The sequence below is a fragment of the Dictyostelium discoideum genome (assembly GCF_000004695.1).
Source record: "Dictyostelium discoideum AX4 chromosome 3 chromosome, whole genome shotgun sequence".
Classification (NCBI taxonomy): domain Eukaryota; phylum Evosea; class Eumycetozoa; order Dictyosteliales; family Dictyosteliaceae; genus Dictyostelium; species Dictyostelium discoideum.
The window spans coordinates 350101-377600 of NC_007089.4; the positions used below are offsets into that span (position 1 = coordinate 350101).

Here is a 27500-nt window from a genome sequence, read left to right on the forward strand (position 1 = left end):
GTTCCCTAAGAAAATCAATTGAAAAGAAATTCTTTGGAACTTTTCAAATGAATGATACCAACTCTAGTGTGATCACTTTTGAGAAGATTCAAGGCAAACGTTTTGATGAGGATGCCATAAAGAGATTTATAAAGGGTGCAAGTTTCACCATTCAAGAGGAGATGTTTGTAGATAGTGTAGATATACCAAATGTAATGAAACGTTTCAATCAATTGACTGGTGTCGGGTTAACTAGTAGAGCATTGAGAGAGATCACCAAACATGATGGTGTTAGATTGGTACAATCCGATGTAAAGAGAATGAAAGCCAAAGTTAAGGCACATCATTTGGTGGAGTTTGCCGAAGGTATGGTTCTTTGGGATGAAGCAAAGAAGGAGAAATCAAGAGAAAAGATAGAGGGTGCTTTCTGTCCTTGTCCAGTGACATTGATCAATGGTGATGCTGCCGATAAAATCACAGATCGTCTCTTTGGCTTGGCAGATGACCATTTTCGTAGCGCATTATCAGTTTCACCGCATTCAGCAGAGGTCACTGCAAATTGGGCAATGATGTTGATGGAAAGAGCAAGAATGTCAAGAGAATGTGTGCCACAAGAGGCGGATCTCTATTATAATGCCGCCGAGGAAAAGGTTAGATCATGTTTGGCCGATGGTGGTAAACCAAAGATTGCATTGGAGAATGTATTATTAGAGTATTCGGAATTCCTTTGTATTTGGGGTACTACCACCGACCAAATCTTGGATCTCAATGAAGCCAATGGGCTAAAGAGTAAAGTATTTAGTAGAGCAAGTAAAAAGTTGAATGAATGTGTCAAATTGAATCCATCAAAGTTTGCATTGGTTTTACAAAAATCGAAAATCATCGATAACCTATTTCATCAATCATCATTCTTTAAACAATCTGCAGCAGTCTATGCAGCGGTTTGTACCATTTGCGATTGTTTGATACAATCATTCCTAAATATACCTCCACAATATTATAGAGAGATTGCAGAGGTGATCATTCAAAATCTCAATCCAATGGATTTAATGAAATCGGATCCAGAGGCAATAGGTAATCCAACGATCAATGGTGAGAATATGTTTGATAAAATTAAAGCCGTCAATGATATACCATTGAAAAATGTACTCTCCACTAGAAAGGATGAGAATGAAATCAATTACCTCTTGGAACATAATCCATTAGAAATATTGAAAGCGGAAATGGGTGTAATGTATCTACGTTATGGTTACACCTCTCATGTCTATGGTATTCAATGTTCAAAGAGACAACACACCAAAATGGCATCAATAAAGTTATTCAATAAAACAGGCGGACTCTTTCAACGTGGTATCGATATGGATTCCTATAATAAGGATTTCATGTTGGATCATATTAAAAAGTTTACCTCGTCAAGTCAGTTTGTTGAATTCTATCAATCAATCATTGGTTGTCCTTGTATTATGGAATTTGTAAAGGATAGACTATCGAGAATCGCTCATATGTCTCTAAAAGATTGTAATCATCTCTCTATAGAATTTGTTGAGGGTGTAATTGAACTATCACATCGTGTTAGAATGTTGGTATTGGATGGTTGTACTCAGATCACCAATGATACCATCAAATTAATCATTAGAAAGTTACCACATTTAGAAACACTATCTTTAGCTGGTTGTCAAAATATTTCAACCATTATACCCAATTCAATGTTGAAAGAGTTTCAACAAGATAAACAAAAACAACAACAACAACATTTACAACAACAACAACAGCAACAACAACAAGATCAAAAAGAAAATAAAATTTGTTCATTATTTGATAAAAATTGTCATTCAAGTAGTAGTAGTGGTAATAGTAGCAGTACAAGTATTAATAGTAGTACAAATATTGGTGGTAATCAATTTGGTGGTGGTCTTACAACTAGTGGTGGTACTTTAGGTGGTGGTGGTGGTAGTAGTGGTAGTTTATCAAATTCAAGTTCACCTTCAAATTCATTTTTATCAACTTCAAATTCTTCAAATTCATCATTCTCTTCAGAGAAAACAACTTCAGTTAATCATAGACATAGTATTTCTGCAACATTAAATGTACCATTTGTTAGTTCAAATTCATTAGCACAATCATCACCTGGTAGTCCAATTTCACCAAGAATAAATAATAGTAATCCATCACCATCACCATCATCAACTTTACCACAACATAATTCAACATCAAGTTTAATATCACCATTATCATCATCATCATCATCATCTCAATCATCATCTCAATCATCATCAAATGTTAATACAACTGTATCAATGTCAACAACATCATCATTGGAATCATTTGTATATGTTAAACCATTTATAAATTTACAAAATTTAAATTTAAATGATTGTAAATCAATTAATGATCATCAATTAATTAATATAGCTCTAATGCAATTACCATTGGTAAATGTTTATTTGAAAAGATGTAATGTTTCAGATTTATCAGTGGTTCAATTGGTTCAAAATTGTCCAAGATTATCAACTTTGGAACTCTCTTATACAACCATTACAGATCAATCAGTGTTGGCAATCTCAAGTGGTTGTTTATCTTTGAAAGAATTACATTTGGATGGATGTTTAGCGGTTGGTTGGTTATCAATTGAAAAGTTGGTTAGAACGATTCACGATATACGTTTACTATCATTGGCTGAATGTCCTGGTGCTGCCAATGATAATACTTTACGTTTGATTGGAAAGTATTGTACCAATATGCATTTCTTAACATTGTCTTCAAATACTACAATAACCGATTCCGGTATGATTAGCATGTGTAAACATACAACTTAACCTATTGGATTTGAATATCAATTTTTGTGGAAATCTAACCGATGCCTCTATCAATCAAATCGCCGTTAGTTGTGTCAAACTTCGTACTTTGAAAATGATTGGTCTTAATCATGTCACCTCTTTGAAATCAATTGGTACTCATTCTTTGGATTTGGTTTATTTGGACATTAGTGAGTGTCATAAGATCTCTCAGGGTTTGGGCGCAATTGCAAAGGGTTGTTCGAAATTGACAACTTTTAAACTCAAGAGATGCTATGGCTTCAAGGATGCTTCATTAATCTCTGACGATGGCGATCTTCATCTAATGCAACGTTTAACCATTTTAAATTGGAGTTATGTAAACATTGAATTCAATGCCATTCACTCCATATCTCATAGTTGTCAATACCTAACCAGTTTAAATATCTCCTATTGTAAGAGTTTAAATGATAATGCCCTCGAAAGAATTGCAAACTCTTTGACAAATATAAAGAAATTGAAATTTGATGGAATTATCAATATCACCGATGATGGTATTAAATCGCTAAGTGATGGTCCAATCTTTAGTGCAGTCGAAGTTTTGTCAATGGTAGGTTGTAGAAAGATCTCTGATGTTTCTGCTCATCATATCCTAAGATTTAATAATTTGAGAAAGTTATCAATTGGTGGTTCATTAATGACAACAAATGGTGTAGATATTATTGCTTCAAGTTCATTTGAATTGATTAAAATTCATGTTAGAAATTGTTTAAATATTAATCCAACAAGTTTAAAAGAAAATCATCCTCATATATTTATAGATACAACTCAAAAAGATTATAATGTATTTATTTAGAAATAAATAAATATAAAAAATGTAATAAAAAAAAAAAAAAAAAAAAAAAAAAAAAAAAAAAATTTGAAATTTTAACTATTTTTTTTGTTTTTTTTGTTTTGGAATTTAAAAATGGTTTTTTTTTTTTCAAAAAAAATGTAATTAATTAATTTAATATCTATTGATATTTTGGATTTTAGATATTTTTTTTGAAAAAAAAAAAAAAAATTTTACATGGAAAATTCCGAAACCTGACAGTTATGAAAAAAAATAAAATTGAACTGATATGACTTTAACTAAGCCAAAAAATTAACATAAAAAAATAAACATAAAAAAATAAACATAAAAAAAATAAACATAAAATAAAAAATATTAAAATATAACTTGTTAAAAAAAAAAAAAAAAAAAAAAAAAAAAAACTAAAAAAAAAGTATCGATCCCAAATCATTTATTTTAATATTTTTTTTTTTTTATTTGAAAAAATCTTTTTTTTTTTTTTTTTTGATTTTTTTTTTTTCATTTTTTTTTTTTTTTTTATTTTTTTTTATTTTTTTATTTTTTTTATTCACTTTTTTTTTCTAAAAAAAAAAAAAAAAAAAATTAAAAAAATTAAAAAATAAAAAAATAAAAAAATTAAATTAATCATTTTAAAGTTTTTTTTTTTTTTTTTTTTTTTTTTTTTTTTTTTTCTTCTTTGTATTTTTTTTTCTATTTATATTTATATATTTAATATTTATATTTATTATTTATTTATTTATTTATTTATTTATTTATTTATATATTTATTTATTTATTTATTATTGTTGTATTCAAATTATCCCCTTTTATATTTTTATTTTATTTTTTTTGTTGAATATTTATTTTTGTCCAATAGACATATCAATCAAAAATCCAACCAACTCAACAACCAATTAGATTTAATCTTATAAAAAAAAAAATTTTTTTTGAAAAAAATCATCAACTCCCACACACAATCTCAACTACACAACTCCCACTCCCCAAAAAAAAAAAATAATAAAAAAATAAAAAAATAATAAAAAAAATTCAAAAATTCAAAAAACAAAAAACCACCCACACACACTTATAGATACAAATAAAATCAAATAAAATCAAACAAAACAAAAAATGAGTAATTCAATTAGCAAAGGGTTAAAATCAACATTCTTTAAAAAAGAAACATCATCTCTAAAAGAAAAAGAAAAAGAAAAAGAAAAAGAAAAAGAAAAAGAGAAAGGGAAAGAAAAAGAAAAAGAAAAAGATAAAATAAAAGAGAAAGAGAAAGAGAAAGATAAAGATAAAATAAAAGAAAAAGAGAAAGAAAAAGATGTAAAAAAATCAGAACCAATATCGACACCAACCAATACAAGTCCAACCAATTCAACATTATTCTCATCACTCGATACCTCTGATGCACATTTATTAAGTACACCCACCACTGGTGGATCAAGGTTATCTGTTAGTTCAGTAGCAAAACAGTTAAAAGATAAACAAAATGTAAATAGTACCCAACCAAATAATAATAATAATAATAATTCACCACCTTTATCAAGTACACCACCAACTACAACCAGTACACCAAGTGCTGTAAAATCAATGCCATATAGACCAATACGTTCAGCAACAACAAATTTACCAAACACAACACCAACACCAACCACAACCACAACAGAAAAAGTTGAAGGATCTGTATTTTTTAATAAGAAACCTTTAAATAGTACCAATAATAATAATAATAATAATACCCATGCTGTAATGTCATCATCAACACCAACATTGCCATCAGTTACATTAAATCGATTTAAAAATGCAGCTCAACCAAATTCAACAAATTCACCAAATACGACATCACAACCATCATTTATTAAAAAATCACCAACATTCACTTCTTCAACATCACCAACTTTATTATCATCATCAACTGGAGATTTATCATCAACTTCATCATCATTGTCATCAACAACAGGTAGAAAATTACCAACACTACCAAGTCAAAGTAGATTCATTTTATCACCAACTGAATCATCATATGATACAAGTAGTTTTTGTGGAAGTAGTAATAATAGTTCAACATGTAGTAGTTTAGCTTCATCAACATCTTCATTACCAAGTTTTTCACCTTCAAATGGTAATGGTTTTGCATCTGTGAAACCAGTTGTAGAAAAGACAACAAACACAAATACCACACCACCAACATTATCAAGACAAAATACACCACCAAACGTTTCAACATTTTCATCAAATCAAACCACACCATCAACACACTCATCAGCACCAACAACACCATTATCAACATCTGCAACTAATTCACCAACGATTACATCACAACAATCATCAATTATGAAATCAAAAAGACCAGCATTACCACCAAGAAATGAACTACAATCAAATGCTGGTGTTATGGTTGTACCAAAATTAAAACCAACTCAAACTAATCAACATAAACCACCACTTTCACCAACTAATGAAGCTCAAAGATTATTTTTAAAGAAAGCAATTAATGTTGATGATGAAGAAAAATCAAATTCAAGTGATGATGAAAATTCACCAAGAAATTCAACTTCAACAACTACAACTACAACAACTACAACTACAAAACCAACCACAAAACCCACAACAACAACAACAAATAGTAATAATAATAATTCAAATACTACATCACAAACAAAATCAAGTACATCATCAGAAACAACAACAACAACAACAACAACAGAATCAAAAATTGAATCACCAATAATAAATAAAAAGAAATCAGATCCAAAATCAGATTTAATTCAAAGAAATTATTTAGTACAAGAATTATTATCAACTGAAAAGAAATATGTAAATAATTTAAATAGAATTATAACAATATTTTTAATGCCATTAAGAAATAAGATACAATCAAAGGATAAAATATTGAATATGGAAGAGATTAATCAAATCTTTTCAAATATTGAAACCATTTTTAATATTCATAAAACGTTTTTAGTCGATTTTGAAAGTCGAATTGAAAATTGGACAGAGACGAGTAAATTGGGTGACGTTTTTAGAAAGATGAAACCATACTTAAACTCTTATAAAATCTACTCCAACGCTTACAATGGCAGTATGTTAACCATTAGAAGTTTAATGAAATCCTCACCATCATTTGCAAATTTTCTACAGAAATGTTTGGAGAAACCAGCTTCAAAAGGTTTGAATTTATCCAGTTATTTAATTATGCCAATCCAACGTATACCTCGTTATCGTTTGCTATTGGAGTCCATTATAAAGTACACTCCAACCACTCATGAGGATTACCAGGATTTGGTGTTGGGCAATCAGGAGATCTCCTTGTCCGCTATGGAAATCGATGAGAAGCTAGCACAGTACCAAATCGCTCACAAGGTATTGGATATTCAAAATAGTTTGAATGGCTTGGAAGAGGATATTGTCACGCCAACTCGTGTGTTCCTAAAGGAGGGTGACTTGAAGAAGATCTCGGATCGTGTTGTAAATACTCGTCATTTCTTTCTGTTTAATGATTTATTGATTTATTGTAAAAAGGAGAGAAAGAATACCTATCGTTTCAAAGCTTCTTTTCCTCTATTGACCTGTTGGGTTAAAGATATACCCGATACTCAAAGATTCAATAATCTCTTTCAAATCATTTCAACAAAGAAAACTTATTTCCTTAGTGCTCCATCAAGTGAAGAGAAACATTCTTGGATGAAACTTTTAAATGAAGTCATTGATAAAATGGTTCAACAAAATCCTGAATGTTTATCACAACGTCAAACTATTTATGAAAGACGTGGTTCAATGTCTCCAACTGAACTATTCAATAGTTTAGAGAAATCAATTCCAATTGGTTTTGAAAATGGTGGTGGTGCTATAAATTATAATAGTACAAATAGTATTGGTGGTGGTATTATTGATAATTTAAATATTAATACAGATAATGCAACCAATAGTAATGGAGGCGGTAGTAGTTTAAATGTTTCTTATAATGGTATTTCAAATGGTCATGGTAGTGTTGGTCCAATTAATCATTCAAACAGTAACAATAATAATAATAATAATAATAATAATAATAACAATAGTAGTAGCAATAATAATAATAATAGTATAACAAATAGTAATAGTACCAGTAGTGGAGATTTAAATACGAAGTCAATTTGGTTAAAAGATCAAATGACAAAAGCTTGTATGTTATGTACTTCAAGTTTTACAATGACAAGAAGAAGAGTATGTTTTTTTATTTTATTTTAAAACCTATTTAAAAAATTAGTATCTAATACTAATTTTTTTTTTTTTTTTTTTTTTTTTTTTTTTTTTTTTTTCTAAAGCATCATTGTAGAAAATGTGGTAAAATATTTTGTAATGATTGTTGTCCAGTTCAAGATTTATCTCAATATCTTCAAGGTAAAAAAGTTAGAGTTTGTAAAACTTGCTTTGAAGAGATTGAGGTTCAACTCATGGTAATGAGTAATATGGAAGAAATTAGAATCGAAGAAGAATCAAACAGTTTTAAATAAATTAATAATTGTATTTGATTGGGAGTGTATAAATAAAAGTAAAATATAAATAAAAAAAAAAAAAAAAAAAAAGATAAAATAAAATAATTAATTCCATTAAAAAATGGATAGATAGAATTGGCATTTAAATAAAAATTATTATTTTTTTATTTTTAATAAACTTTTATTATTAACATTTATATTTTGTTAATAATAAATTTTCCAATTATTAAAATATATATATACAGTAAAGTTAACTTTTTAAAAGGGTTCAAAAGTGGGGATTTAATTTTATTTTAATTTTTTTTTTTTTTTTTGTTAAATAATATTACATTTAATCTTGGTTAAATCTTTTTAATTTATGGATTTGTACCTTAATGGCAATACTTTGTTTTTTATATAAAATAAAACCAGCAACTGCCAAACCTGAAAAACCAACAACAGATACAACTACAGCAACTGGTACTACCCATTTACGAGATTTTGATTCGCATTCAGGTTTAAATTGAGGATCAACAAGTAATGAAAAATCTATAAATAATTTTTAAAGAATTAATATTAATAATTTGATTTTATAAAAAAAAAATTTTAATAAAAAAAACATACCTGGATCAATAAGACATTCTTTTGTACAATGTGGTAAATTTAAAACTACAATAATTGAATCAGTTTCATTTTTAATAGTTGTTGATAAAAATGTTGGTTTTCCATCAGATATAACTCTGTTGATAAATCTTGCACCTAAGATTTTATTATTTTTAGAGATTTTAATAACATTAAATGAAGTTGTTGATTGATCAGCTGAATTGGTTTCAATTTCTGTATCTTTATTATTACAATCATTATTATAATTTGAATCTTCTACTTTACCAGCCATTGAAATCATTTCCAATTGAAGAGTATTTAAAAATGAAGAATATTGATAATTTGCAATTGAAATTGTAAATTTAACCAAACCTTTTGAAACTGTAAAAGTTGTACCTGCAAATGAGAATTCTGAATCTTGTTTAACTTCTTCAATTGTAACTGTTACTGTACATGTTGTATTTTTTAGGGTTTGAGTAAACAAATAATTATTATTTGTATCTTGATTGTTTACAACATTTGAGGTTACCAATTTCCAATTATCTGATAAATTAAATGTTTGAATGGTTTCACCATTGAAACTAATTTCTTTTAATGATTTAAAATAAATTTTAAAATTGGTATCTTGGTTTGAGATATTTGATTCACCATTACCGACTGTGACTTCATTCTCTGGTACAGTTATTGTTGAATTATCATGTAATTTAATACTACAATCAAATCCATCAAATCCTTGTTTACATTTACATTCTCCATTTACTGTGTTACATGTTCCTTGATTTTCATTTGAACAATCTTTTGGACAAGCCTTAATAATTGATTCATATTGATAAATATTATTACCAATGAATACAACACCATTTTGAGTAAGATTAACTGAATGTTTACCAGAACCTGCTGGTGCTGTACAATTAATTAAATTAGATGTATTATAAATTATAGGACAATCATTTACACCAATTGTTAAAGTTATATCTTGATGTGAATCACCAAATACTCCATAAAAGCTTGCAACACCTCCCAAAGTGTAGTTGATGGAATTACAGATGAAATATAATGTTTTGGTTGTACATTAGCAACACAAGCAAAGGAACCAGGTTTATTTTCACATATAAAATTTGCTGAGCATGGATTATTAGCACATTCATCAACATCACTACAAGATTTGTTATCAGCATCCAATGAGTAACCATTTCCACATGAACAAGTGATTGATCCTCCAACATCTGAACAATTATGTTGACAACCACCATTACCGGTTAAGCAACTACTAATTAAATTACATGTTTTATTATCACTATTTAAGAAATAGTTTGAATCACAAGAACAATAGAAACTTCCAGCTATATTATTACAATTCTTTTCACACCCATCAACATTTGTTTGACATTCATCAATATCATTACACGTTTTACTATCTACACCCAAACTATAACCAGATTTACAAGAGCAAGAGTAAGTACCTGGACTATTGGAGCATAGTTGAGTACAACCTGAACTTCCACTTGAACATTCATCAATATCATTACAGGTTTTTTCATCACTACCCAAAGAGTAGCCTGAATTACAATAGCAAGTATAACCACCATTATTACTTAAACATCCTTGTGAGCAACCACTTGCTCCCTTATCACAGTCATTAATACTTGTGCAACTTTTACCATCACTACCCAACTCAAAACCTGTGCCACAATAGCAAGAGTATCCACCAATAGTATTTGAACATCCCTGAGCACAACCATGTGTTCCTTTTGCACATTCATCAATATCTGTACAGGTTTTACCATCACCAGCCAAAGTATAACCTGCACTACAAGAGCAAGAATAACCACCATCAGTATTACTACATGATTGAGCACAACCACTTGTTCCTTTAGCACATTCATCAATATCATTGCAAGAATATCCATTACTAGCTAAAGTATAACCTGCACTACAAGAGCAAGAATAACCACCATCATTATTTGTACATCCTTGTGCGCAGCTATATGTTCCCTTTGCACATTCATCAATATCATTACAAGAATATCCATTACTAGCTAAAGTATAACCTGCACTACAAGAGCAAGAATAACCACCATCATTATTTGTACATCCTTGTGCGCAGCTATCTGTTCCCTTTGCACATTCATCAATATCATTACAAGAATATCCATTTGATGATAAAGTATATCCAGAACCACAGCTACAAGTAAAAGAATTTCCTGAAGCAACACAAGTACCTTCACAATTACTAGATGCACATGGATCATTAACTTCACATGTCTTACCATTTGAACCCAATCTATATCCAGCAGGACAAGTACAAGTAAAACTACCACCACTGTTACTGCATCCATTAGAACAACCTGAACTTCCTTCAGCGCATTCATCTATATCAGAACAGGATTTTAGATCACTATTTAATCTATATCCAGTTGGACAAGTACAATCAAATCCACCAACACGATTTGAGCACCCATTAGAACAACCTGATGATCCATCAGCACATTCATCTCTATCAACACAAGTTTTTGTTCCATCATCAAACACTTCAGTTACAAGATTACATCCACATAAATAACTTCCATCAGAGAATGCATAACATGAAACAACGAAACCACATGGATTTGATAAACATGGACATGGATTCCCTTCTGGTGAATAAAAATCTTTACAATCAATACATGTAGAAATTTTAATAAAACTTAACAAAATAAATAATAATGAAATTATTATTTTCATTTTAATTTTCTTCTCTTATTATTTTTTTTTTTTATTTTTATTTTAATTTTAATTTTAATTGCACAGTTTCTGTATTATTTTATTTTAATTTTTATTTGTTTTATTTTAATTACACGTTTTCTGTTATTTTATTTTTTATTTTTTATTTTTTGGTTAATCCCAGTGAGTATTTTTTTTTTTTTTTTTTTTTTTTTTTTTTTTCACAATAACCATCCAAAAACAATTCTCACTCAAAATAGGTCCGAGGGTTTTTTTCCTTCTCAAAAAATTCAATTTTTTTTAACTATTCCTTGAAAAAAAAAAAAATCGAAAAATCATTTTATTTTTTTGATGGTTTTTATAAAAAATTAAAACAATATTAATATCTGTTTTTTTTTTTTTAATAAATATAAATAATTTTTCTCAAGTTAAAGAAAAAAGGTTAATTTATAAATAAAAAAAAAAAAAAAACCATAAACCTCAAAATTAGGTAATTATTTTTTTTGTTATTATAATTAAACTTGTGTAAAATATAAAAAAAAAAATAAAAATTAATTAATTAATTTTTATGGATATAAAAAAAAAAAAAATCAATATCATTTAAATACCAAATTAAATATCACTTAAAACTAAATGTCATTTAAATGGTATTTAAATGGTATTTAAGTGATATTATAATTAATAATATAATTAAAAATATAATTAATAATAAAATTATAATATAATTTAAATTACATTACCTTAAAAATGAAATTTTTAATTTAATTTTAATGACCGGTAAATGGTCATTAAAATTAAATTAAAAATTTTATTTTTAAGAAAATTTAAATGTTCCTGTAAAAATGAAATTTAAATTTAATTGGTATTGAAATGTAATATTTCCAAATAGGTCTTTTTTATTACCATATGCATTATTGATAATTTACAAAAAAAAAAAAAAGAAAAAAAAAAAAAAAATTTCCAAACAATTTTAAAAAAAAAAAAAAAGATAAAAAAAAAAAAAAAAGATAAAAAAAAAAAATAAAAGACGAAAATGTGAAAATAAATAAAAAAAATCTTTGGTTGCAAAAAAAAAAAAAAAAATCCCGATGCACAATTTTGTAAAGAAATTAAATGCACACTTCATTAATTTGTGTAAATGATAAACTAACACGACACAGTGTTGTTAATCCCAAAACTAACCACAAAAAAATAAATTAAAAAATAAAAAATATCCCTAAAAAAAAAAAAAAAAATAGAATTGGCGATCTTTTTAAAATCCACTCCGGAAAAAAAAAAAAAACAAAAAAAAAAATAATAAAAAAAAAAAAAAAAAAAAAGATATTTTTAAAAGTGAGAACTCTCCAAAAATAAAACACTTTTGTGTAAGTACCGATCGTAATAAAAAAAAAAAAAAAAATAATAAAAAAAACAATAAAAAAAAAAAAAAAAATTAAAAAAAATTAAAAATACACCATAGTTCCCCAATTTTGTGTGTGTCAACCAAAAGATATAGTTGAAAAAAGAGGTGGTTGGAGGCTTTGTTATTTTAAAAATTGATTATTTAATTTATTTTGAATAAAAAAAATAAAAATAAAAATAAAAAATATTGAAACAGGACTTTGTTTGGTAATTTGAAACCCGTTAAAAAAAAAAAAACCATTTTTTTTTTTTTTTTAAATGAAAAAAAAAAAATAAAATAAATTAAAAAATAAAAAAAAAAAAAAATGTTAGCAATTTTTTATTTTCAGTTGATTGTTGGCAATTTTTTGTGTTTTGACACAGCCTTTTTTTTAATTTTATTTTATTTTTTTTTTTTTTTTTCACCAAATTATCTTTTTTTTTTTTTTTTTTTTTTTTTTTTATATTTTTTTAATTGTAATAAATTTTTTTTTATAAAACTACACAAGCACAAGCACAAACACAAACACAGAAGAAAAAAAAAAAAAAAGAAAAAAACTGTATGTAAAAATTTGTACTAATCTTAATTTTTTGAATTTTATTCCCATTAAACCACTATATCCCTTTTTTTTTTGTTTTTATTTTTGTTTTAATAATAGACTTTCATACCTAAAAAAAAAAAAAAAAAAAAATCGAAAAATCCGAGTTTTTGTGTTTTTAGTTATAAGGTCGAATGATCATGTTTACTTTTTTTTTATTATTTTTTTATTTTATTTCATTTTTATTTTTTTGTTTTTTTCCTCAATTCGATAACATTTACAATCCAAAGTTTTATATCTTAAAAATTGGATAAAAAAATAAAAATAAAAAAAAAAAACAAAAAAAAAAAAAATAAAAAAAAATAAAGTCGAAAACTCTAAAAAAAAAAAAAAAAAAAAAATTTATTTTTGTGGTCTTTTTTGATAAAAATAGAATTTTTGGTAAAAGAAATAAATTAATTTATCATTTTTGTGGCCTTTTGTGTTCAATTAAAAGGGTATTTTATCATTTAATATTTAAAAAAATATTATCATTTTTTTTCATTTTTTTTTTTTTTTTTTTTTATCCTCTTATAAATTCAAGTGCCCAATTAAATTACTATAAAAATAAATAAAAAAATAAAAAAATAAAAAAAAATAAATAATAAATAAATAAAAATAAAAATAAATTAAAACATGAAATAAAACCCTTACACTCACTTTTTACCCCACATCTTGTTTTATTGTTACTCTTCAATTTTGATATAAATTTTTTTATATAGATATTTATATCTATGTAAAAAAAAAAAAAAAATAAAAATAAATACAAAACGTTAGAGACTAACCAAATTATTATTATTATTATTATTATTGTTATTATTATTATTATTATTATTATTATTATTATTATTATTATTATTATTATTATTATTATTATTATATTTATTTTTATTTATTTTTTATTTTTATTTTTTTTATAAAAATTTCAATTTTTTTTTTTTATTATTATAATTTTTTAACCACTACAGGTGTATATATATAATTATTTATTCAATTAAAAAAAGACATATAAACCACACATAAAAAAAAACAAAACAACAAAAAAAAAAAAAAAAAAAAAAAAAAAACACATTTGTTTTTTTTTTAAAATTTTTTATTTTTTATTTTTTTATATTATACATATAAATTATTCGTCATCATCAATAATTATATATACACATAAAAAAAAAAAAAAAAACACACACACATCACATATATAAATATATAAAATGACAGGTTCACATGAAATGGAGTCTATAATGTTAGATTCAATGGAAGAAGAATTTCCAGTTTCAGTTGAAACCTTAGGAAAATTAGTAGATGTACCAAAAGGTTTCGATACATACGCTGAGTTAGGTGGACTTAGCGGTTTATCAACAAAATTAAAATCAAATATAAAAACTGGTTTACCATTAGAAAAATCATCAACAGAAGAAAATAGAGTTTTAAAGTAAGTTTTTTCCAAAAAAAATAAAAATATAACGATCAACAATGGATTTGGAAAAAAAAAAAAAAAAAAAAAATTTTAGTGTGTGAGTGTGTGGGTGTTAACATTTTTTTTATTTTATTATTTTTAATTTTAATTTTAGATATTCAAAAAATATTTTACCAGATCCACCCCATCAACCATTATGGTCAATTGTTTTAGATGCATTATCAGATCATATTTTAATACTTTTAATAGTGGCAGCAGTAGTGTCAATTGTATTGGGTTCAATTGATTATACATCAGATCATCCAGAGACAGGATGGATTGATGGTGTTGCAATTTTAGTAGCAGTTATATTGGTAGTTGGTATTACATCATTGAATGATTTCAAGAATCAAGCTAGATTTAGAGAATTAAATGACAAGAGTAACGATAAGGAAGTTAAAGGTATTCGTGGTGGTGAACAATGTCAAATATCAATATTCGATGTCAAGGTTGGTGATATTATCTCATTGGACACTGGTGATATCATTTGTGCCGATGGTGTTTTCATTGAAGGACATGCATTGAAATGTGATGAATCATCAATCACAGGTGAGAGTGACCCAATCAAGAAGGGTCAACCACAAGACAATATGGACCCATTCTTAATCTCTGGTTCAATGGTAATCGAAGGTTTTGGTACGATGTTAGTCACAGCCGTTGGTGTAAATTCATTCAATGGTAAAACTATGATGGGTCTCAGAGTGGCCTCTGAAGACACACCACTCCAAATGAAATTATCCGTGTTGGCAAGTCGTATTGGTTATTTCGGTATGGGTGCTGCCATTCTCATGTTGCTCATTGCAATTCCAAAATATTTCATTCAACGTAAAGTACATGACATTGAAATCACTCGTGAAGATGCTCAACCAATTGTACAATTGGTGATTAGTGCTATCACTATCGTTGTGGTTGCTGTCCCAGAGGGTCTACCATTGGCTGTAACTATGGCTTTGGCATATGGTATGATGAAGATGTTTAAGGAGAATAATTTAGTACGTAATTTAGCATCCTGCGAAACTATGGGTTCTGCAACAACTATTTGCTCCGATAAAACTGGTACACTCACTCAAAATGTTATGTCTGTTGTCACTGGTACCATTTGTGGTGTTTTCCCAACCCTCGACGGCATTGCTCAAAAGATTCCAAAACATGTTCAATCCATCCTCACCGACGGTATGGCCATTAATTCAAATGCCTACGAAGGTGTTTCTAGTAAGGGTAAATTGGAATTCATTGGTTCAAAGACTGAATGTGCATTATTAAATTTTGGTAAATTATTTGGTTGCGATTATAATGAAGTTAGAAAACGTTTAGAAGTAGTCGAACTTTATCCATTCTCATCCGCAAGAAAAAGAATGAGTGTATTGGTCAAACATGATCAAAATCTTCGTTTATTCACAAAGGGTGCCTCTGAAATCATCCTTGGCCAATGTGGTAGTTACCTTGATGAAGCTGGTAACATTCGTCCAATCTCTGAGGCAAAAGCATACTTTGAAGAACAAATTAATAATTTCGCTAGTGATGCACTTCGTACCATTGGTTTAGCCTATAGAGACTTCCAATATGGTGAATGTGATTTCAAAGAGCCACCAGAGAATAACTTGGTTTTCATTGGTATCGTTGGTATTAAGGATCCATTACGTCCAGAGGTACCAGAGGCTGTGGAAATTTGTAAACGTGCTGGTATCGTAGTTCGTATGGTAACTGGTGATAATTTAGTGACCGCTCAAAACATTGCACGTAATTGTGGTATTCTTACAGAGGGTGGTCTTTGTATGGAGGGTCCAAAATTCCGTGAACTTTCTCAATCGGAAATGGATGCAATTCTTCCAAAACTTCAAGTTTTAGCTCGTTCATCACCAACCGATAAACAATTGTTGGTTGGTCGTTTAAAGGATTTAGGTGAGGTTGTCGCTGTTACTGGTGATGGTACAAACGATGGTCCTGCCCTTAAATTGGCAAATGTTGGTTTCTCTATGGGTATCTCTGGTACTGAGGTTGCCATTGCCGCTTCCGATGTCGTACTTTTGGATGATAATTTCGCTTCAATTGTTCGTGCCGTCTTATGGGGTCGTAATATTTATGACGCAATTTGTAAATTCCTTCAATTCCAATTGACAGTAAATGTAGTAGCTGTCACTGTTGCATTCATTGGTACATTAACAAGCGATGTTGTTGAAGATAAAGATAATTCCTCCTCCAGTGGTAGTGCTGATAAAGTTACCGAGGAGGAGCCACGTCAAGGTTCACCATTAACAGCTGTACAATTACTTTGGGTCAATCTTATTATGGATACTTTAGCCGCTTTAGCACTTGCAACCGAACCACCAACACCAGAATTATTAGAACGTCCACCAAATGGTAAGAATGCACCATTGATCACTCGTTCAATGTGGAAGAATATCATTGGTCAAGCTGCACTTCAATTGGCTATTCTTTTCACAATTCTCTATCAAGGTCATAACATTTTCCAACATTTCGTCCCACAAGCTCATGGTCCAATCATAAAGAATGGTTTACATCATTATACTTTGGTTTTCAATTGTTTCGTTTTCCTTCAACTCTTTAATGAAATCAATGCTCGTGTACTCGGTAGTAGAACAAATCCATTTAAAAACTTTTTCAATAACCCAATTTTCATTGCTGTCATGATCTTCACTTTGGGTGTTCAAATCATTTTCGTTACATTTGGTGGTTCTGCAACTTCAACCGATTCTCTCTACATTGTTGAATGGATTTGTTGTGTTGTAGTTGGTGCCATCTCTTTACCAGTTGGTTTATTATTAAGAAAGATTCCAATTCGTGAACCAGTTGTAAAGAATGAAATACCAGTTCACTCTGAAGCTGTTTACACTTCTCCATCTCCAAATCCTTCCTCTTCCAATTTATTAGGTAGTGGTGGTGCTAAACCAATCTCAAAGGATTATCCAACCTCTGGTGAATCAACTCCACCAATCAATGATGAAGGCTCACCATTGGTCACAAGAAAGACCTCTGTTGGTGCCAGTGCAAATGATAATATCAATACTCCAATCCCATCATCCTCATCAAATCTTGTAAATTTAAATAAACCAACCCAAGTTGGTAGAGGTTGGCAAATAGTAAGACAAACTCATAAAAAATTGGTTGTAATTAATGCTCTCAAAGAATTTAGTCAAAATAAAGAACCTGGTCTTGTTGATGTAGTTCGTGGTACAAATAGAGGTTCTTTACATTTACCTGTAAATCAAATTAATAATTAATAATTAAAAAAAAAAATCAAAAAAAAAAAAATCAAAAAATATACATAAAATTACAAATATAATAGTATAATTATTTAAATAAAATCGATTCTTATTTTTTTTTTTTTTATATATATTTTTTTTTTAAATCTAAAAATAAAAAAAAAAAAAATAAAACAAAATAAAAGAAAATAATTAAAATATGAGAAAATAATAATTTATCCAAACTATTTTTTTAATTTTTTTTTTTTTAATTTTATATATATAATAATATATCATTTATAAAGATTATTCCTCCAAAGTCGCAACAACAAGAATATTCCATTCATTCTATTTTTGGGATTTATTTTTTTAAATTTTTATTTTTTCAATTTATTTTTTTTTTTTTTATTTTTTTTTTTTATTTTGTATTTTTTTTTTATTTTTTTATTTTGTATTTTTTTTTTATTTTTTTTTTTTTAATATTTTTTTTTATAATTTATTTTGTTTTTATTTTTTTTATAATTTTATTATTATTATTATTATTATTATTATTATTATTATTATTATTATTATTATTATTATTGTTTCTTTAATTAATTAATCAAAAAAAAGATCAGATAATTAATTTACATGTAGTTGGAATCTTTAATTTATGTGTAAAAATAATAAATAGAAAAAAAAAAAAAAAAATTGTGTATAATAATATTAATATTTTATAAAAAGAATTTAATAATAAAGAAAAAAAAAAAAAAAAATAAATAAATAATTAAAATAAACAATTTTTTTTTTTTCCCAAATTAAAAAGAAGCTTTGGCCTTTTTTTTTTTTCATTTTTTTTTTTTTTTTTTTTTTTTTTTTTTTTTTTTTAAATTAAAAATTTTAATTTATTTTATTTTATTTTTTTTTTAATATTTATAAATATATTTATATAAATAAAAATGGTAACAAATATATTATCAAAAAGAAGACCATGTAGTCGAGATGGGAATACGGATTCACTAACTCAAGTCAAAAGAACACTTGAGGAACAACCAAATAACTCAACAATTCCACCTATTGAACCAATAATAACAAGATCAAGAGCTACACTCCTCACAAAAACAAAAAATGAAAGTAATCCCAATTGCGATAGTAAATATGAAAATGAAAATGAAAATGAAAGTGAAAATGAAAATGAAAATGAAAATAATGAAAATGATGAAAATGATGATGGGAATGATGCCGGAAATGGTGATGATGAAAATGATGAAAACCAACATGAAAGTGAAATTGAAAGTGAAAACCAAAATATTAATCAAAATGTAAATGAAAATGTAAATATAAATAGACTTGTAAATAATAATAACACTAATAATAACAACAACAACAACAACAACAATGTAAATAATAAAACTTCAACACCAATAAGATCTCGTTCAATGAATAATGCCTTGCCACCAAGAATCGAGAGATTTGGTTTACCTGCGTTCCCAATTTTCCCTTCAATGTTTCCACAAAATACACCCACCACTACCACTACAACTACTGCAACTAACACTTCAAATAATTCACCAATACCAACTTTTAATACAGCAATGACAAGGAGTAGAAGTAGGGATTTATTTAATAACAATAATAATAATAATAACAATAGTTATAATAATAATTATAATAATAATAATAATTTTAATAATTTCAATGATAATTTTAATAATTTTAATAATAATTTTAATAATAATAATTTTAATAATAATTTTAATCATAATTTTAATAATAACAATAATAATAATAATAACAATAATAATAACAACAACAATAATAATAGTATTGGTATTAATAATAATAATAATAATAATAATAATAATAATAACAATAATAATAATAATAATAAAAATAATAATAATAATAACAATAATAACAATAATAATGATAACAACTATAGTTATGGTAATTATCTTAATTATAATTATAATAATAATAATAATAATAATAACAATAACAATAACAATAACAATAACAATAATTTCAATAGTAATAATAATTTAAATAACATTATTAATAATAATAATAATAGTCATCATCGTCATCACAATAATAATAATAATAATAATAATAGTTATAATAATTATTATCATCATAATAATAATATTAATAATAGTAATAATAATACTAGTCTAAATAATAATAGTCATAATGATAATAGTCATAATAATTTAAATAGTAACAATAATTTAAATAACAATAATTTAAATAACAATAATTTAAATAATAATAATAATAATAGTAATCATAATATTCATTATGATGATGATGATGATGATGATAATAATAATAGTAATTATATTAATAATTATAATTATAATAATAATTATAATAATAACAATAATAATAATTATAATAATAATAAAAATAAAGAAAATGAGGAAAATAATGAAGAAGATGAAGAGGATGAAGAAGAAAAAGAAGAAAAAGAAGAAAAAGAAGATAATGAGAAAGAAATGAAATTAAAAACAAGATCAAGAGCTAGTAAAAAATTAGAAAAAAAGAAGGAGAAATCTTTACCTGAACCAGAGTTTAATATCAATGATATAACTTGTGGTATTTGTTTAGAAGATTTAACAAAAGATACAATTTGTGGTAAATTAGAATGTCCTCATATATTTTGTTTCTCTTGTATTGAGAAATGGGGGGAAACCGCTACTATTTGTCCACTCTGTAGGGAACCATTTAAACAAATTATAAAGTTTGGAGGTGAAATGAAATCGAGACAAACCACCAAAGTAAAAAAAGTTGATAAACGAGATGATAGACCAATAAATCGTTTCATTCTAACTCAAAATAGACTCTATTTACAATTGAATGATATGAATCGTCAAATTCCACCAGACTTTATCAGAGCCATTAGAAACCATTATCGTGAGCAATTCCCACATCGTGATGGTCATCAAAATAATCCACTTGTTATTCAAGATGAAGAGGATCTTAGCTTGGTCTTTTCTTCAGGTAATGGTCCTCATGTTCATTTTAGAGACTTTTTACTACATCATATCCTATATCATTTTAATCAACCATTATACAACAACATAATCATCATCATCATCATCATCATCAACATAACCACCATAATCAACACCATAACCATCATAACCATCATAACCATCATAATCAACATAATCAGCACAATCAACATAATCAGCACAATCAACATAATCAGCACAATCAACATAATCAACATAATCAACATAATCAACATAATCAACATAATCAACATAATCAACATAATCAACATAATCAACTTAATCAACATAATCCACTTACCCACATAATCCACATAACATACTTAATCCACTTAATCGACATAATCCACTTGACCACATAATCCACATAATCCACATTTTCACCACCATCACCATCACCATCATCACCACCATCCTCCTATGCTCCCAAGCTTTTTTTATCAACAACCACCACAACAACCAACAGCAGCACCACCACCTTTACAACAAAGAAGATATATTAATCAAGGTAATTCTCTAAATGATCCAATAACATTAGACTCTGATGATGAAGATACAACCAATAATAATAATAATAATAATAATAATAATAATAATAATAATAATAATAATAATAATAATAATAATAATAATAATAATAATAATAATAATAATATTAATAATAATATTAATAATAATATTAATATTAATAATAATAATAACAACAACAACGACAACAACAATAATGAAAATACTGCTTTTAATAGTAGTGATTTAGAAGATTTGGATAATGAAAATATAAATGAAGATGATGAAAGTGATGAAGAAGGAGCTGAATTTCAAGCCGAAATTGACGAAAGTGAAAATAGCTTTCAATTTAATCAAGATGAAGATGAAAATGAAGATGAAGATGATCATCATTATGGTGAAGAGAGTGATGACGATGAATACAGGGAATTAAGAATGGAATTTGAAGAGAGTGATATTGTAAGTAGCAATGTCTGGCCATGAAAATTCCTAATTTTGGCTTTGGATAAAATGTCATCATATCCCAAAGTTCATTTAATCCTTTTTCACCAAATGAAATATATTACAACTTATTAAGAAATCAATCAAATATATAATAATAATAATGATGATAATAATAACAATAATAATATTGATAATATTAATAATAATAATAATAAAAAATGTTTTTTTTTTTTTTTTTTTTCAGTACTATGCCACAATTAGACTAGGAGTTTCTTTGATAAAATAAATAAATCAAAATAAAAAAAAAATAGAAATTTAATTTTCTTTTAACCACAAAAATATTGAAAAAAATTTAGAATTTTCTTAATTTATCTTGTTCATTTTTAGTTTATTATAATTTGTTATTTTATTTTTAATTATTTTTTTTTTAAAAAAAAAAAAAAAAAAAAAGAAAAAAAAAAAGAAAAAGAAACTATTATGAAAGTGGTTTTTGACCAACCATAATAATACGAGCACCTTGTTGATTAGTTTTTCCACCATCTTCCAAGAATGAATCAAAATTCCAATAAGAGCTTGATTTTATATTGATAAAACCAGAAGAAATGAAGAGTAGTTGAAGTTCTGATTTTGAAATGATTGCAAAAGTTAATTCTTCGACCATTAAATGACCATTACTATAGTGAACACTATCATCTTCCAATTGTATTTTGGTTTGATTGGCGTTACCACCACCGCCATTTGTATTTGTACCACCACCATAAAAAGAGGATTCATTGCCAATGGAATAAAAGATATCATCAACACACCAAAGACCATTGAAAGTATCGGTGTGAACAGTACTAGTTCTAACTACTTGACTACCATTGATTAACATTTTCTGTTGTTTACTATTCATTATATTTGAAAGACCACACATGAAATTTGAGATATCAATCAATACGATGCCACCAGGTTTACAAGCATCATAAAGTTTTTTCATGGCCATAATTCTGTCATCCAATTTGTTTAGGTATTGTAATGGGCCATGAATACTAATGATCATATCATAACGTTCGGTTATGTTCATATCCAAGAAACCAACTCTATAGACATCGACACGGTCGCAAGTATTTTTTGAATAGTCGTATGCAAAGTTATAATAATCTTCGTCAGGCTCGAACGCTTCAATGATTTCAAATTTCGACCGGTCGTATTCGGAAAACATTCTTCCCAAACCGCAGCCGATATCCAACATTGCGCCATAGGACAATCGATAGTATAAACAAATGTTTTCAATAAACTCCCAAATCAAAGGCACTTCGTTATCTCTTTGAATGAAACAATAGTATAGAATATCTCTTTTCTTCCAATTGGTAGCAGGATCTTTGAAACTCTCTTTAAACTCTGCCAACTTTTCCATTTCACGTTGTGATTCTGGTGATTGTCTTGCTCTTAACTTTGCAGTTTCACAATAACATGCAATAAATTTACTATCACAATTACAAAATTTCTTTTCACAAATTTCTTTAAAATTTTTATTTATCTTTGATTTAATACCTTCTAAATTCTTTTTAAAATATTTATCATTATTTATAAAATTATTATTATTATTATTTATTATATTTGTAGTTGTAGTTGTTGTAGTTGTTGTAGTATTTGTATTTGTATTTGTATTTGTAGTTGTAGTTGTTGTTATATTATTACAATTGTTATTATTATTATTTTTGGTATTATTATTATTATTACGATAAATTTCTTTTAATGTTGGAAATTCTGTATAAAAGTTTTCATAAGTTTTTTTTATTTGTAAATCTCTTTCATTTTCTTCTGGTTGAATTGTCAATTTACTTGAAGTTGGTGTTGAAGTTAAAAGAGAATTTGTTGTAGTGGTATTATTTGGTGACCTTTTTTTTTTATTTTTTTTACTGGGTATATATGGATTTATAAGCATTTAATATTTTTTTTTTTTTTCTTTTTTTAGTTTTTTTTTTTTTTTTAGTTTTAAATTAGGATGTTTATAGTTTTAGTTTTAATTTTAGTTTTAGTTATAGTTTTTTTTTTTTTTTTAATATTGTGAAAGTATTAAAAAAAAAATTTTTAATTAAAAAAAACAAAAAAAAAAAATTTAATATTATTTTTTTGTTTTTTTTAAAAAAATAAAAAAAACAAAAAAACGAAACGGGGAAAAATGGAAGAAAGTGTGTGAAAGAATGAAATTTAAGAAAAAAAAAAAAAAAAAAAATTTTTTTTTTTTTTTTTTTTTTTTTTTTGACAAGATTTATTATTAATTGGATTCAAAGTTTTTTTTTTTTTTTTTTTTTTTTTTTGATGAGATTTATTATTAATTAAAATTTTAATTTTATAAAAAAAAATAAAATAAAATAAAAAAAAAAGAGAAATTAATTAATTTTTATATTAAAGAAGATGGTTTTTGATAAGTTATTCTTTTTGATTGTTTTGAATTTGATAAATTTGATTTAATTGGTTTTGGTTTTATATTACTTGTGTTATTATTATTATTATTATTATTTTTATTAATTTGATTAAAATCAAAAGAAGTTTTCTTTTTAATATTATCTAAAAATCTATCTTCAATATTTGTCATTAACGAATCATAACGAATCATTTCAATATTTTCTTTTTCAGATGCGTAAATTTTATGAATTGGAGTTTGTTGAGTTGGTGGACCAGGTTCAATTGATGATTGAAGGAGTTGAGAATCTGCTGAAACCATATTTTCACCTAAAAGAATTGCATTGATACCTTCAGAACCAAACCAACATAAAAAGTACCAACTTAATGAACTTACATATGATACATCCAATGAACCCATTTCAATACCTCTTTGAAGAAAGGTTTTGAAACGAATTGTCAATGGAAAGAATGGTAGCTTACAAGCTACAAATCCACTAAAGAAATGATTTACCCAACTCATCATTGTTACTTGTGGTATCAAATGCATTATATTACCCTTTAACATATCGGTTATACCCGATGGATCTGTAAACATTGAATTTGCAAACATCATATTCATTGGATTTGAATCTTCTTGTGTTGGTGCTATTGAACTTAATATACCTTTATTTGTCTTTGATCCTGTTGTACCACATAAATATGCTTTTCTAATAAAAAATGATTTTTGAGGTATTCTATTATAAAATGATACTAATCTTCTAACTCTATTAATTGTTTGCCTATAATAATAATAATAATAATAATAATAAATTGAAATTAAAATTAAATTTAAATTTTATTAAATGATTTATTACTATTATTTATTATTATAATTATTCCATACATTTGCATTGTTTTTTCGACATCTTGTGGTTTACCTGAATTAATTTGCATAATTCTTGAAATATTTAATTTTAATGCACTAACAATAAATAATACAATTAAAATCGGTATAACTACCCAATTTCTAATTTCGACATCTAACACAATTGGTGATTCTGTCATTGTTTATCATATATATATATAAGATTAGTTTATACAATTTTTGTGAACAGAAAAAAAAAATTAAAAATTAAAAAAAATTAAAAAATTGAAAAATTAAAAAAAAAAATAAAAAAAAAATAAAAAAAAATAAAAAAAAATATAATTTTTTTTTTTTTTTTTTTTTTTTTTTGTTTATATTTTTGACAAATTAGGATGAAACTCTCTTTATAAGTAAACAGGTTAACTAAAGTCCAAAAATATTAATTTTACAAAAAAAAATATAAATTCTTGTAACAAAATAGACTATTTGATTACATCATTATCCTTTTTAAAAATTTGGATTATTTCTTTTTTATTTTTTTGATTTGGACTTTTCAAAATGTTTTTATCCAAAAATATCTTATTTATTTTTTATTTTATTTTTATTTTTATTTTTTTTTTTTTATCTTTTTCAAAAGGAACAAGCTTCCATTATAATTATCAATATCAGATCCATTTTAATTTTTTTTTTTTTTTTTTTTTTTTTTTTTTAAAATTTTTTTTTTTTTTTTTTTTTTTTTTTTGTTTTTTTTTTTTTATAAAAAAATTTTAATTTAATATTTATCCTCCCCCAAATTTGTACATATAAAACAAATAAATAAATAAATATAAATAAATAAATAAATAAATAAATAAATAAATAAATAATGACTGAAAATAAAACTGTATTATATTCATATTGGAGATCATCATGTTCATGGAGAGTCAGAGTAGCACTTGCTTATAAGAAAATCAAATATGAATATAAAGCAATTCATTTACTTAAAGATGGTGGTCAACAAAAATCAGACGAATATTCAAAATTAAATCCAATGAAAGCAGTATGTTCTTAAACATTTTTATCTTTTTCCCTCTTTTTTTTATTAATATTTATTAATAAATTTTTTAAAATAAATAATTAATTAAATAAATAAAATAAAATAGATTCCAACATTAGAAATTGATGGACATATAATTGGACAATCATTAGCAATTTTAGAATATTTAGAGGAAACACACCCAGAGAATCCACTTATGCCAAAGGGATCATATGAACGTGCAATTGCAAGACAAATGATGCAAATTATTGGATCAGATATTCAACCACTTCAAAATTTAAAGGTCTTAGGATTAATTGCTCAATATAGTGGTGACGATTCTAAAAAATCTGAATGGGCACGTACTGTAATTACAAATGGTTTCAATGGTTTAGAGAAATTATTAGAAAAACATAGTGGCAAATTTTGTGTTGGTGATAGTGTTAGCTTTGCTGATCTCTGTTTACCTGCTCAAGTTTACAATGCTAATAGATTCAACGTTGATATGACACCATATCCAAATATTACTCGTGTAAATCAACACCTTTTAACTATTCCTGAATTCATCGAAGCCTTACCACAAAATCAACCAGATGCAGAACCACAATGTTAATAAATTAAAAAATAATAAAATGAAAATTAAAATATCTTTTTTTATACATAAGCATCACTTTATTTATTTTATTTTATTTTTTTTTATTTAAAACAATAAATGTTTTATTTTATTTTTTAATTTTAATTTTTTTTTTTTTTTTATTTTTATTTTATTTTTTTTTTTTTTTTTTTTCAATTTTTTTTCATTTTTTTTTAATTTTTTTTTTTTAATTTTTTTTTATTTTTTTTTTTTTTATTTTATTTTATTATTTCATTTGTCATTCACACACATACAAATTTTTTAATTATTTAAGAATGATTAGAGCTGGCAAAATTTTACAACCATCAGTTTTATCACCATTTGTAAATGGTTTTTTACCAAAATCAGCATTGGTATCAAATAAAGGTTTAAGTCTTAATAGCAATAAATCTTTAACTTTTACTTTTGACAGTGCAAGCATTTTCTCAGCTAGTTCATATTCAACAACTAGTCAACAACAACAACAACAAAAACATTTAACAGCAAGAGATAAATTACCAGATAATGCAAAGGCAATTTTGAATTATAAAGTATTCCATTACAGTACAATTATTGTTGCTGTCAGTATCTTACCAACAATCTTTGCTCAAGGTACAAATTTAGCATTAGTCTCTGATATTGCCCTTGGTATTAGTCTTCCAGCTCATCTTTATTTAGGTATGGAAGCTGTTATCAATGATTACATTTATAGACCAGCTTTA

General features: G+C 25.7%; 13 protein-coding genes across 13 annotated transcripts in view; 9 read left to right on the forward strand and 4 right to left on the reverse strand.

The window, feature by feature from the left end:
• DDB_G0278143 (hypothetical protein) overlaps positions 1-2795 on the forward strand; it is a gene marked incomplete at both ends in the record, with an annotated part of 5292 nt that extends 2497 nt beyond the window's left edge. The window contains one exon of the mRNA XM_637067.1: positions 1-2795. This exon is cut by the window's left edge and continues 916 nt beyond it. Coding sequence (XP_642159.1) covers positions 1-2795 — 2795 coding nt within the window.
• Positions 2796-2889: 94 nt separating this feature from the next.
• Positions 2890-3609, forward strand: DDB_G0278145 (hypothetical protein; the record flags this gene model as incomplete). The annotated part of the gene is made up of 1 exon (XM_637068.1): positions 2890-3609. One exon carries the CDS (start codon positions 2890-2892, stop codon positions 3607-3609), a length of 720 nt encoding a protein of 239 aa, XP_642160.1.
• Positions 3610-4713: 1104 nt separating this feature from the next.
• gxcW (FYVE-type zinc finger-containing protein) lies at positions 4714-8084 on the forward strand (the record flags this gene model as incomplete). The annotated part of the gene is made up of 2 exons (XM_637069.1): positions 4714-7794; positions 7896-8084. The coding sequence occupies 2 exons, from the start codon at positions 4714-4716 to the stop codon at positions 8082-8084; spliced, it is 3270 nt and encodes a 1089-aa protein (XP_642161.1).
• Positions 8085-8397: 313 nt separating this feature from the next.
• On the reverse strand, positions 8398-11372 carry DDB_G0278613 (EGF-like domain-containing protein; the record flags this gene model as incomplete). Its single annotated transcript, XM_637070.1, has 4 exons — positions 8398-8594; positions 8670-9551; positions 9604-9623; positions 9646-11372. 4 exons carry the CDS (start codon positions 11370-11372, stop codon positions 8398-8400), a joined length of 2826 nt encoding a protein of 941 aa, XP_642162.1.
• Positions 11373-13057: 1685 nt separating this feature from the next.
• On the forward strand, positions 13058-13299 carry DDB_G0278615 (hypothetical protein; the record flags this gene model as incomplete). Its single annotated transcript, XM_637071.1, has 2 exons — positions 13058-13208; positions 13241-13299. The coding sequence occupies 2 exons, from the start codon at positions 13058-13060 to the stop codon at positions 13297-13299; spliced, it is 210 nt and encodes a 69-aa protein (XP_642163.1).
• A 1218-nt stretch (positions 13300-14517) lies between these two features.
• patA (P-type ATPase) lies at positions 14518-18004 on the forward strand (the record flags this gene model as incomplete). The annotated part of the gene is made up of 2 exons (XM_637072.2): positions 14518-14738; positions 14878-18004. 2 exons carry the CDS (start codon positions 14518-14520, stop codon positions 18002-18004), a joined length of 3348 nt encoding a protein of 1115 aa, XP_642164.2.
• Positions 18005-18903: 899 nt separating this feature from the next.
• Positions 18904-20951, forward strand: DDB_G0278617 (hypothetical protein; the record flags this gene model as incomplete). The annotated part of the gene is made up of 3 exons (XM_637073.1): positions 18904-20278; positions 20360-20904; positions 20931-20951. The coding sequence occupies 3 exons, from the start codon at positions 18904-18906 to the stop codon at positions 20949-20951; spliced, it is 1941 nt and encodes a 646-aa protein (XP_642165.1).
• Positions 20952-21015: 64 nt separating this feature from the next.
• Positions 21016-21330, reverse strand: DDB_G0278619 (hypothetical protein; the record flags this gene model as incomplete). Its single annotated transcript, XM_637074.1, has 2 exons — positions 21016-21239; positions 21285-21330. 2 exons carry the CDS (start codon positions 21328-21330, stop codon positions 21016-21018), a joined length of 270 nt encoding a protein of 89 aa, XP_642166.1.
• Positions 21331-21381: 51 nt separating this feature from the next.
• On the forward strand, positions 21382-22198 carry DDB_G0278149 (hypothetical protein; the record flags this gene model as incomplete). Its single annotated transcript, XM_637075.1, has 2 exons — positions 21382-21927; positions 22157-22198. The coding sequence occupies 2 exons, from the start codon at positions 21382-21384 to the stop codon at positions 22196-22198; spliced, it is 588 nt and encodes a 195-aa protein (XP_642167.1).
• Positions 22199-22387: 189 nt separating this feature from the next.
• On the reverse strand, positions 22388-23842 carry DDB_G0278151 (hypothetical protein; the record flags this gene model as incomplete). Its single annotated transcript, XM_637076.1, has 1 exon — positions 22388-23842. One exon carries the CDS (start codon positions 23840-23842, stop codon positions 22388-22390), a length of 1455 nt encoding a protein of 484 aa, XP_642168.1.
• Positions 23843-24301: 459 nt separating this feature from the next.
• tmem111 (transmembrane protein) lies at positions 24302-25350 on the reverse strand (the record flags this gene model as incomplete). Its single annotated transcript, XM_637077.1, has 2 exons — positions 24302-25085; positions 25190-25350. The coding sequence occupies 2 exons, from the start codon at positions 25348-25350 to the stop codon at positions 24302-24304; spliced, it is 945 nt and encodes a 314-aa protein (XP_642169.1).
• Positions 25351-26015: 665 nt separating this feature from the next.
• mai (maleylacetoacetate isomerase) lies at positions 26016-26778 on the forward strand (the record flags this gene model as incomplete). Its single annotated transcript, XM_637078.1, has 2 exons — positions 26016-26189; positions 26293-26778. The coding sequence occupies 2 exons, from the start codon at positions 26016-26018 to the stop codon at positions 26776-26778; spliced, it is 660 nt and encodes a 219-aa protein (XP_642170.1).
• A 296-nt stretch (positions 26779-27074) lies between these two features.
• The window catches only part of sdhD (succinate dehydrogenase), a gene marked incomplete at both ends in the record, with an annotated part of 661 nt that continues 235 nt past the window's right edge, over positions 27075-27500 (forward strand). Inside the window, one exon of the mRNA XM_637079.1 lies at positions 27075-27500. This exon is cut by the window's right edge and continues 4 nt beyond it. Coding sequence (XP_642171.1) covers positions 27075-27500 — 426 coding nt within the window.